At 37.4% G+C, this 13190-nt stretch overlaps 1 protein-coding gene across 5 annotated transcripts in view; it reads right to left on the bottom strand.

The window, feature by feature from the left end:
- LOC124269340 (small G protein signaling modulator 3-like) overlaps nucleotides 1–8755 on the bottom strand; it is a 91316-nt gene extending 82561 nt beyond the window's left edge. For 2 of the 5 annotated variants that reach the window (XM_046704358.1, XM_046704359.1), the window contains exon 1: nucleotides 1533–1695. In XM_046704358.1, coding sequence (XP_046560314.1) covers nucleotides 1533–1599 — 67 coding nt within the window. In that variant the 5' untranslated portion in view covers nucleotides 1600–1695. Of the gene's footprint in view, nucleotides 1–1532; nucleotides 1696–8397 lie in introns of those variants that run through there. The other 3 variants (XM_046704357.1, XM_046704356.1, XM_046704355.1) reach the window with 3 other exon arrangements.
- Between the last annotated feature and the right edge of the window lie 4435 nt (nucleotides 8756–13190).

The raw sequence follows: 13190 nt of genomic DNA, 5'->3' as shown, positions 1-13190 counted from the left end.
CAAGGAAAGATTGATGCTTCTTTGAACAATATGACATATCTCATAATGAACCAGTGAGTACATTTGCTTACTTGATTTCATTTTTTTCATTCTTTAAACATTTTAAACATTCCAGAATTCTTAAACATTGCATTTGAAATCGTAAAGCTTCAGACCAGTATCCCCCAACTATCAACAGGGTATAGAATACCATGATTACTTAGAGAAACAACATTTATTTTCACATTTCCTAGTATACATATGTCAAGGAAAGATTGATACTTCTTTGAACAATATGACATATCTCATAATGAACCAGTGAGTACATTTGCTTACTTGATTTCATTTTTTTCATTCTTTAAACATTTTAAACATTCCAGAATTCTTAAACATTGCATTTGAAATCGTAAAGCTTCAGACCAGTATCCCCAACTATCAACAGGGTATAGAATACCATGATTACTTAGAGAAACAACATTTATTTTCACATTTCCTAGTATACATATGTCAAGGAAAGATTGATACTTCTTTGAACAATATGACATATCTCATAATGAACCAGTGAGTACATTTGCTTACTTGATTTCATTTTTTTCATTCTTTAAACATTTTAAACATTCCAGAATTCTTAAACATTGCATTTGAAATCGTAAAGCTTCAGACCAGTATCCCCCAACTATCAACAGGGTATAGAATACCATGATTACTTAGAGAAACAACATTTATTTTCACATTTCCTAGTATACATATGTCAAGGAAAGATTGATACTTCTTTGAACAATATGACATATCTCATAATGAACCAGTGAGTACATTTGCTTCCTTGATTACATATATTTGCATGTCTAACATGGATCATTTGGCATGACTTTTTCATTCTATATTTACATGCTGTGTCAAAACCTGTTAAGAAATATTACTATTTTCATGCGGTGTAATAGATGATCAAAATCTATTTGTAAAATTAGGTCTAATTCAAAAGATCTGATTTATCGTTAGTACCAGGTTGATAATTAACTAAGATCATATCGTAACTGTAGATTCATGGCATTGTTATGTCATACCCTGGTTACACAAAGAAATCTGAATATGGTACACAAACCTAAGCTGCTGGCACTCTCAGAAGGATAGTGTCATTGTTAATAAAGTATGGATAGGTAACTTTGGAACCATGATATGATCATATCATACTTACATTTACACAAGCACTGAAACGTTAAATATCAAAATATTGAAATATTTTTATTTATACTGGATGTACCCTTACTTCAACTTCAAGTGACTATTCTTGAAATCGATTAGAGTTACCTCCCCTAAATGTTTTCACGAATTACCAAACGATGAACCATAATAACATTTGCATTTGCAACATATTCATACATCTTCAAATAACATAAACATACAGACAAACTAGTTAAAATGGATGATGATATTCTATGAGCAACACTCTCAGAAGACAGTTTTACACTCTCGCGAATAAGTTGACAATCAATCAAATAAGCCGATGTGGCACGACGATCGCGACATTGAACATGGAGTATATTTCGACATACCAGCTGTTGACTTGCTGCTGTATCCGTCGATTGAACGGTCCCCGAAAACTGCTTTAGCTAATTCCATTTTTCCAAAGTTAAATCCTTAGTATGTGCCACTGACATATCATACGCTTATTACATCGTGGGAACACTTATCAATCGCCATTGACGCGTATGCAAATTATGTTGACAGTGCGGAGAAATATATTAAGAAAGTAGAGCGTGTAATTTAGATCTCGTAAAACCAAATCATGTTTGCTTTAGTTAATGGTATGTAAACATCTCTGAGTTATCAAATATATATTACGTCCCTGTCTTTCTATTATGTAACAACATTATTGATATATATCACAAATACAGGCAATCCATGTTGGGAACTATTTTGTTTACAAATATACAGTAGGTTAATCGGCATACGTCAAAGGGACCGTTCATTATTGTTATCCGGACCGGCGTTACATTAATGTTCATGTCACACAACACTTCAGTTATGCCAGTGTCAAAATATAGACTTTTTTCATATATGACGCTGAAACCATATACCTGGTTGCAAAGAATGGCTTTGTCATGCTTACTGACGATGCTGGGTTCTTTTATCACACCAAACTGTTGCTAAAGTAAAGGAATGCATGTTGTCTTGTTTACAAGCCATGTTGTTTCAGATAATTTATCAACAAACCGCCCCAGACTTCTAAAAATGAGTTATCATATTGCTTTAAAAGTTAGAATATTAATAATTAAGTGGTAATTAATTTTCTGCCTCGTGTATATTTTATATAGAATACATGAAATATGATAAATAAGAAAACGTAATATTTAGGACTGTACCTAGCAACAAAATCTCTAAACAGCAGAATTTAAACGTTCATTGGATATATTCTTATCGGCATGGTGTGCAAAACTTAATCACTCGCACCGCAACCAACAAAGAGAAATCAATATTGATATAAAAAGATACGTGCACGAGATATAATTGCTCAGTTTGCTGTTTTTGTGTTTTGTCCGGTGTATCGACCCGAGCTATAAAACACCTGACATACGTGGTAAAAAAAAGTACTGTCGGAAATGCTAGAAAAATGCTTTTTAGCCTTAATACTTTGATAAAGGTGATAAATGTACTATGTTGTCAATATGTCAACTCGCCTATAGTGTACCTAATTTTTATTTCAATCGATTTAACATTCCCATGCATTTAAAGGGCAGTTTACAGGAGAGAATATGGTACCAAAACAACAACAGGATTTTTTCAGAGTTCAACAACAGAAATCTGAAATAGTCTTTACATTTATGCTAATAATACAGGTGGTGTAAAAATATGAATCAACATTTTTCTTTAACAAATAACTGTTGAATGTTTGTGTTACTTTACTTAATTACCGTTTCTCTATTGAAGAAATATTAATATAAATGTTAAGTCTTGATAAATAAGTTTCCCGTCATGCATGCACATCTTTATCACAGCATCCACTATGGCCAACTATTTGCAGTCAATTATTGCAAAGGTTTATAAGTTTTTTGTGCTTGAAAAAGACAGAGGTAAACCTTTCATTTGCTTAGAAATGGTTTATTACAGAACTTGTAGAGCTGTTGGTATGTTTTACCAACAAGTTTACAATATTGTAATCAAATCAGACAAGACAGGGACCGCCTCAAAAGCAAAACCGGGACGTAAAACCATCCTTGAAAACTTTGACAAGGGAGTATTTAGACGGGCGGTCTACAAACTTTATGAGAAGAAGAATATATATATTCTAAAGAAGCTACACCAGTGACTTCGTTAAATCTTTGGCCAATGTTCACAACTAGATTAAACTGACCGAATTACAATGTACATCCATATTTTTGCAATGAAATATACTGTTGACATGCAAAACATTTATTAAAACGTTGCAAATATCTACAATCGATAAGATAACACAAGTGATAGGATTCTTTCCAATGTACAGTAATTCGTATGTTTATTTCAAAACAAACACACATACACACATACACAAATGATCCCTTACATAACCAATACGTATACTATACGTACACATATTCAACATTTTGAAGAAAACATCTATTGACATCACCCCTCCCCCGAGCTTTCGCTCAGGTGTCAATTTCACCTGTCGATACCGTGCATGCTGATGACGTAACACAGGCAGTTAATGTTTGTATCAAATAACGTCCCACTACCCGATATTTTTCTAAGTTTTTGGTATTTTCATCAGTAAAAACACATTTTAGGGCATGTCTCAAAGTTTATTCCCTCGGTCTACATTAGGTAGATGTTTCTTACAGTGATATTTATTATTTAAGTAACTGTAATACCTCTGAATTTTAAATATAAGTCAAAAAGCATTTTTCTAGCATTTCCGACAGTACTTCTTTTCCTTTTTAGCAAGTATGTGCTTTCAGTCAGCCTGACCATTCTCAATGGATATGCATTTTTAGGCATTTAAAAATGTATAATATTGTTATGTTCTTTCAGGCAGGTCAGCGAAGAATATAGCATTCACAGTGGGCATCCATCCCTGATTATATGTATATATACTGAAAGAAAAAAAATAAGGGAACACAGGAAAATTCAAACGTTCCTTTACTATTTTCCAGTTTTCAACACCACCTTTGAATAGCGCTGTGGGAGGAATATATATATATATATATATATATATATATATATATATATATATATATATATGAGATGTTTAAGAAAATATAGACACGTACACAATATAGACACGTACACAATATTGCGTTCATGCGAAAGGGCGGAAACAACAATGTTGGAATTCGCGTCCGACAATACTTCTGATTTTCCCTCGCTTCTCTCACAGCCCAATCTCATTCATTTTCTTCTGTGTTCGAGTGAAATAGTGTATGCAATATAATAACAGCTGTATCACATAAGTCTGAAATGACTTGGACTGTCAAACCAGTGGCCAATAGTGTGAACAAACGAAACTGAACTGACGTCACAATAGGTCGGCAGGTTTTCCCCGGTATTATGACGTAGATGATGTTATCTACTAATTGTTAACCTTGATAATTGCAATAGTACAGTGTGTAGCCAGATGCGGTTGATGTGTGTGTGTGTGTGTGTGTGTGTGTGTGTGATTATGGCATATGGTGCTCCTCCGTTGTTACGGGGCGGTGGGGAAGCCTAGTGGTTAAAAGGTTCGAACGCTCGTCAAGCCAAAGACCTGGGTTCGATCCCAACGTGGGTACAATGTGTGAAGCCCATTTCTGGTGTCCCCCGCAGTGATATTGCTGGAATATTGCTAAAAGCGGCGTAAAACCCAACTCACTCACTCCGTCGTTACTTATAAGCCCTATCGCCCATCTCTTTTTGGCAACCATCTTCCCGAGAAAGTTTAAGTTTCTTAAGCAGCCTAATACGCCTCATCAGATAGTACACTGATTGCTCATCAATGGACAGTAGTCTCCCCATCCCAGGTATCTTGGTTTCAGGAATTCCATACATATGGTTATTTTTGTCTGGTCTTCCATCTCGCATTCATTTTCACCACGATCCTACTGTAACACTGGAACACATTGTATTCCGGTTTATGCATGAGATTCGTGTATTGATCTGAATATTCACACTGCAATGGCGTATGTACAGAAGTGTTTAACAATAAGGCTTATCTATATGATAATTACAACCGTTTCGATAAGTATGTATTTGCATTATAAAAACATACAGTCTCCTGCTGTATAATGAAAAATTGATGAAACACTGACATAATTGTTTCATCATGCAATAATTTAATTTTGTTACTCTCCAGTCAACATAATATAATAATTATATGATTTGTTGTTTAAAGCTGCACTCAGCAATATTGAAGCTACATGTCGGCGATCTGTAAATCATCGAGTCTGGACCAGACAATCCAGTGATCAAAAGCATGAGCATCGATCTACGCAATTGGGATACGATGACATGTGTCAACCCAGTCAGTGGGCCTGACCAACCGATCCCGTTAGTCGCCTCTTACGACAAGCATGCGTTACTGAAGATCAAGTCCAACCCGGATCTTCACTGTATAAAAATGCACTCTAATGTCGTTGGTTATTGAAAGACGTCAACAAATTATTCGACCTAAATGTGAAGTTTTCGGATTGACGGGGCCACGATTAAGGAGGTTTCAGTGTACTTGCCAGTTACATACAGGCTACTTTGTCTCCTTGTGAGTGAGTGAGTGAGTGAGTTGGGTTTTAACCCCGCTTTGAACAGTATTCCAGTTGCATTCCGGCAATTCTACGTGGTATGGGAGGATAGCTCGAAGTGATGCAGGTCTCAGGTACAGTTCTTACCTTTTTGTTACTTCCGACCAGCACGGATATGGTTCCAAGAAACATAGAAAAATAATCGGAGCGGGCCAGGATTCGAAACCACTATCGTTGGGTTAAATATTATGACATGCCCAAGGGAAGCAACTCTGTACAGCGAATTGCAGCGCGATGACGACTGGGGCCCCCGTGCCACAGGATTCCGTGTTATACACTCTTCAAAAAAAGTAGGGAAACCTGAACTTTCACTTTGGTTAGGAAGTATAACAAACTTTTAAAGATAGACTTCTTATGAACGCGCCACCATTTCTCCTTAACACCACCCCTAAAGACAACACATGGGATGCACGTGCACAACGCAGTAGCCCCACACACGTGCATGGGGTGTCATTCTTGATTTGAGTGGTTTTTAAGAAGGTCGATAAATCGCTGAAGACCATTAAATTTGGCAGTTATCTTGCATCACACAGTTGTCAGTGTTTGTTTCTAGCCGGTTTTTGGTTTTTGAAAATGAAAATCGTACACATGCAAATTTCACGTCATACACCAATCATCTTTCAAGAGCGATTACTTTACAAACCACTATGGTCATAAGGAAGTGCAAGTGGTGATGCACTCTCAAACTATTCATTATTATCATATCAACATTGACTGACTCCGACATATATCCCATTTTTTTCAATCGTATATTAAAAATGAAGTTTCTCTACTTTTTTAAAGAGTATATATAACAAAGAATCGTAAGTGCATCAATATATATCACATGTGCCACTAATTAAAGTGATATCTAACAGGGCAACACATTGTATAGATTTATAATTATAGAACTGTCTATAGTGCGTGTACGAGGTTCTGTTTTATCTGCGTTTATAAACCATAATCCAGTCATATAGGTTTAATTCAATAAATAGTCTGGTTTATTTCATTATATATATATATATATTGTTTTATCAGCTTACTATTGGCCAGCTGGACGCGGACAACGGAAAACCTTCCACGATGGTATCTGCGGGGGCAAGGGACGTCACACTGACGTTGGTGATTAACAAGCGCTTCCTGTAGACTGTCATTTCTCACCCGGGGCCTTCCTTGAAAAAATAAATCCCTCTTTGAGTTTGTTTCTTTCCATCCTACTGAGAATACACCATCTTCAAGGTCACAACTGTCGATTTGCATGAAGATCAAAATAATGACCGATTTCCCCAAAATCACATCTCACTCCTCCAAGATCAACCATATCGACTAATCATTTGTGTGGCTTAGTATTCACATAAATGCCACTCACATATACATTAACTACTTAATCATTATCTTGATTTATTATCTAAATCTGTTACCCGTTCTCGTAGATACGTATTAAATATGTGCATACCAGTACACGGGCCCATGTGTACAGTGGGCAGCACCGAAGCTGCTATATGTATATATCAAACAGCTGTTGCGTCAATGATACATAAATTTGTTACCACGCGGAATGAAATCGGTTTTATGTCAATGCCCATGCGCAGTAATGGCTTGCGTGTGGGAAGCCTGTTTTAAATGCCACCGTTGACGGAACCAACAGCGTTGCCCACGCAGACACAATGGAGAAGTAGATGTCACAGTTTGAATAATCGATACATCTCTCGTGTACATTTGTAAGAGCTGGTTCGTCTATTGTAGAGTTAATTTACTCTAGTTGTTATTTGGTATAGCTAATAACCTTGTAATATAGATCCATGGTACATCATTGCCTCGCCAGCAAATGCTAAATACGTGTGATATGTGTTAGAATGGTTAATATTTTACTAAATCAAAGCGGATGGGGTACACTTGTTAAGTGGCAAGCATTACTGTCTCCTATAATCGATACTGTAATGTGATACCTAAACGAGTGATGAGGTAAGCATCCATACTGCCCATGACCTCTGATACGTGTGTACTATTTACATATATTCATGTATATTTCGACCAATTACCATCATATCCTGCATCTGTAGATCGTCATAGGTGGATGCGATGAGTCAGTGTTGTTACACAGTACCACGTGTATAATCTTTGTCAGCTATACAGCTGAAAGCTAAAACTAAACATATTGTATATATAGAACCTATATACATCCGACAACTGACTGGACATTCAAAGTATATGTTCATAAACTATGAGTCCATACCATTTCTTCATTACCATTTCAATATTCTTGCCCACAGAAAAAAGGTATTTAAGAAAGGTATCGAGAAACTGCATCGTCTTTGATTAATTTGAACAAATCTCGTGACATGCTTCAAGTGTTGAATTATGGATATCATCTATCAACTATCGACTATTATCCACGTGATTTGTAGATTTATACAGCGAGTGTATGTGTGTTGATTTGAGGCTATAATCTGCTAAAGAGTATGTACGGGCTTGGGAAGCTGTCAGAAGAAAGGTCTCCGTTCTTACTGGCATCTTCAGATCAACACGTGGTTACTGCGTGACGAGCGCATTTCTGTTACAATACCTAACTCCAATGGTTTATCGATTCATCGATATATTTTATACCAAACAACAATTATTCAACCAAACATGTATCAGTTAACTGCGCTTTTATATGAACGAGATACTTCAACTCTATGTAATTGCCTACCTGTAAATAGCCTCCTGTGAACATACGTATAGTAATAGTCAAGATCGGGTTCAACAAGGTCGCTCTCTTCCTCCACCTTTGTTTTGTTCGGCGACAGAAGATTCTCACAGAAAGAGAACGACATAGCATTCTCAGTTGATCCACCCTTCCTGAGGCCGCCAGGATGGTGTTTAGTGTTTTAAACGTCCACAGTCATCTTGAAAGTATAACGTTGAATATTCATTGTGGGCAACACATCTTGTCAAGCCATATGACAGCCCCTGCACAGTCGGTGCATTTATTGAATTTTAACGCTGAGGTAGAGTATTGCGTTTTGAAAAATACCCTCGATGGCAATTAGATTTAAGTCACATGTGAAACTGATATGCCACATGTTCATATGTGGAATATAATATTGCTATCTGGTGTATGCTTATCTGAAACTGTTGTCATATCGTTCGTGACAAATGTTTTACCATGTTGTTGTTGTAGCTTTTATATATTCAGCTGCCTGGCAACGGCCTGCCTGATTCCAAATTTGATGATAATGGCATTTCAAACTTTCCGTTCACATCACAATACAGTGTTATTCGTGCATAAATGAAGCACCAGTGTTTATATATGGTAATGTAATTAAATATTTGCGTGTTGGTTGTGCATGATTTAGATGCATGAACAATATTTCAGCAAGCCACAAAAGAATTGGCGCTGTTAGATCTGGGGAACGCTGAGCAACCAGGAGGACCTTTACTTAGATAACTGAAATGCCACAGGCCCATAATTCATATCTATTATGTGAATTAGTTGCAAATGTTCTGGAGTGGTTGCACCTTTAAGGACCCGGTTAGAATTGGTCTTCATCAACCTATGCTTGTCGTCAGGGGTGACTAGCGGGATCGGATGATCAGGCTCGCATACTTGTTTGAATCATGCCATCGTGTCCCAAGCTTAGTGCTCATGATGTTGATCACTGGATTGTCTGGTACAGACTCGATTATTTACAGACCGCTGGAATATTGCTGTGTGCAGCGTTAAACAACAAACAAACAAATGCACCTTTAAGACCTACGGTAATCGGTAATCGTAGCTCCATAACTTTTAATAATGAGCTACAGGATTCTTGAAGTCGAAGAGGTATGATCGCATTTTGAAACGAGATTTAAGACTAGCCCACCAACCCATTGGTGTTATGTGCGAATGAGTATGAAATTACAACGGCATTTTGGCAGTTTTCCGTCAATACGAAGGCAAAGAACCTTTCAAAAATGGGCATTATACATGTAATACAGAAGGATCAGGGGTCCACTAGCTACGATCCGTTTGTTGTACTGGTGATAAATTCCAGCCCCAGTCCCTGGAATTGTAGATCTAATTCAACAATGACATTTAACATATAAAACATACGAGGCATAATTCAAGCTGAATGCGGAAAACGTCCTGTACCCAACAGCTTTGAACGGTAACGTATTTTGTCGTAATCCATTTGAGACTTCTCGCCGTAACCAGGTGCAAGAATTCTTCAAAGAACTGTTCAAACAATAATAATTACTTCCTATGCCCATTGTCACATCAGGAAATATTCGGCTGAGAACACGAACAATAGCGGGCTTAATGAATTCACGCTGATAACCGACAACTGATGCTAAATGGCAGCTGTCGCCGGAGTGTTCATGGGGTTGTGGACCATCAATGATGGGACCAGATTCTGCTTAATTGCATTCCTGAATATCTGACGTAAGTTTGGAAATTGAATCGTTTTTGCTCTTTCAGCTAATATCTTATGACACATATTAATCTAAATGTTAAAATTGTCCAAATTATGAAAAAAGTTATGTCGCAAATATTATTTCACACTTGCCACTAATTACAAGATCTCGATCTAGGCCCCCGTCCCATAAACCTTTGTGAGCACTATGAGGTTCGTAATTCTCATATTTCCACATTGATTTAAGGCAGTCCTCGTGCTAATATCTCTGTGGAACAAGACCCTGGACTGATTTAGCGTCCCTCAACCATGTTAGAATACCGTGAGTTAAAGAGATGGAGCCGAGTGTCAGGGTGGCATTGGGATCACGGACCTCAGCAGAGGTCAGGCATCTTACCCACGTGAACAAAGAGTGAGTGAGTTTAGTTTTAAGTTGCTTTTAGCAATGTTCCATCAATATCGCGGCGGGGGCACAAGAAATGGGCTTCACACATTGTACCCATGTGGGGAATCGAACCCGGGTCTTCGGCGTGACGAGCGAACGCTTTGACCACTGGGCTACCTCACTGCCCCTTGAAGAAAGAGGTAACCACGCCAGCAAGCTTACGAGCTGGGGATGCCATCTGTAGGATGACTCCTCGACTTCTACATAATCATTACCGCATAAAACGTTTGGATTTTCGGCGACTTCAGTTTCCTTTGTGTCTGGTTTGTGTCAGTGTATTTTTAAGTCACTGACTAAAATATTTCATGTAAATGTTTTATACAACCTGATTCTTATTTGACAAAAGAGACGGTTTTACCGACAGCATGTAAATTAAAAACCAGAGACCATGGTCTCCACGTAGGAGATAATGAGACTTAAAATTCACTGTGGCCCTACAACGGTTCCATATTAACGTGACCTTTTCGACAAAAAGTACAAAATATGAGCACCCTACATATTTTTTAAGGTACAAGTATTCCTGACAGCAACAGATGTGAACAAATCTGTCGATATCATCATCATTAAAGCGTGTCGTCAGGTTAACAGCTTGTAATAAATCAAGCCGAGCAAGCGCTGTGAAACGGGTTAAACGGTTCAAAGCACTAAACTGGATGTAACTTGATTTCGAAACTTCATACCTGAGCTTGCTCATAACATCAGCAACTAGTTATCTATATTATTCAAAATAACATAACCTGCGGCATAAATCAACATACAGCGTACCTGTCTAGCTGCCAATCTAAACCAAGTGATATGTTGTACTTGGATACGATAGTGAAAGTAAGTGAAAAATATTCTAATATTCTAAATATTCTAAACATTCTAATACTTGTAGATGTTGTACTTCGATACGATACCTTTCTGAGAGCTTTAAAAGTGAGTGAAAAATATGATTATCACGAGATTAGATTGACTGTTTTCAGCAAGGTCGCCTTTTGGTTCATTGCTCACAAATACATAGCCGCACATTGACTACACAATACCAAACAAAAATACTGTTTTTGAAATCGTGTTTATTTATGTTTTGTTTTTGGTTTTTGTTAATGCTTAATTACTTCGATTGTTAGTGTAGCGATATTCTGCCTGAAGCCATCCAACCGTCTGACACAGAATCCTAACTAAACATAGGAGTCAGAATTCCACAGTGACAGCTATATGTACTCCCTATACATTGCGGCTCAGCCTAAAGTTCCTCAATTAACAGACAGGAATCATGTGGACAATAGCAGTGCCATACTATATTTGGTTTGAATCCAATGTGTTAGTTCCAGGGAAAGTGTGTACATCATGAAAAGTTATTCTGCGGAAATCCATTACAAAAAGTCTTCTCTTTTATACTAATAGTTTTCCTAAGTTTTCAGGAAACTTTTACATATTATGAGATACATTGTATATGTACTCTATATGATTATGATGTACGTACCAGTACATACTTTGAAGAGACAATATGGTGGAATGCAACTTGAAACAGAAAACATCCCTCGAATTTGTGTATTTTCTTTGAATCTCAATGAAATGAAATCTTTTACTCCATACATAGGGATCGAACTATATGGGTAATAGATCTGACCTGAATGAGCTTGATTTTGTGCAAACATGACATTACGACAACCTAAAAACTTAAATACGGGCTGGGTAGGTTTACACAAATGAGTGAGTTGGGTTTTAAGCCGCTTTTAGCAATATTCCAGCAATATCACGGCAGGGGACACCAGAAATGGGCTTCACACAATGTAACCATGTGGGGAATCTTACCCGGGTCTTCGGCGTGGCGAGCGAACGCTTTACCAAACGGGTACCCCACCGCTCCAGTTTTATATAAGAAATGAATCCGTGTGTTCTTGTAAACATCTTTCAAATATAAAGAGTGGTTACAAGCGCATTTCTCTTGCAATACTGTATCCGTTTATTGATTCCTCGACATATTTTATATCAAACAACGGTTACAAGTATTCATCCAAACATGTATCAGCAAACTGCGTATGTATATGAACGAGATACTTCAACTCTATGTAATTGCCTACCTGTAAATAGCCTCCTGTGAACATACGTATAGTAATAGTCAACATCAGGTTCAGCAAGGTCGCTCTCTTCCTCCGCCTTTGTTTTGTTCGGCGACAGAAGATTCTCACAGAGGACAGAACGACATAGCATTCTCAATTGATCCACCCTTCCTGAGGCCGCCAGGATGGTGTTTAGTGTTTTAAACGTCCACAGTCATCTTGAAAGTATAACGTTGAATATTCATGATATTGATACCTTGTGTATGCTTGTCTGAAGTTGTTAGCATATTGTTCGCGACATACTCTCTATTAAACAAAGGTTATTCTAACAGGGACGTTTTTCATTGGTAATCTTGTGAATGAATTATTGGATTTCAACCACAGAATTAGTGTTATTTGAAATGCACGAAATTTGAAAGAAGCATGACACATTGGGGAAAAAATTGCCAGCAATGTTCACTTTAAAAGGCCAGCCAAACAGAAGCTTAATATTCCCTCGCGATTCAGTGGTAAGAAATATAGAAGTAAACACTTCTATTTATCGTTCTGGGACATGTTTGTCATGCGAAGCCTTGGGGAAAATGAGAAATGGGGAGCTATAGGTATGTTTCAGTTTGGC

The sequence above is a fragment of the Haliotis rubra genome, unplaced genomic scaffold, assembly GCF_003918875.1.
Source record: "Haliotis rubra isolate DU_JTF1 unplaced genomic scaffold, ASM391887v1 Scf144, whole genome shotgun sequence".
Lineage (NCBI taxonomy): Eukaryota > Metazoa > Mollusca > Gastropoda > Lepetellida > Haliotidae > Haliotis > Haliotis rubra.
Note: the sequence above shows the minus strand (reverse complement) of the source record. Positions and strands in the feature narration are given on the sequence as shown.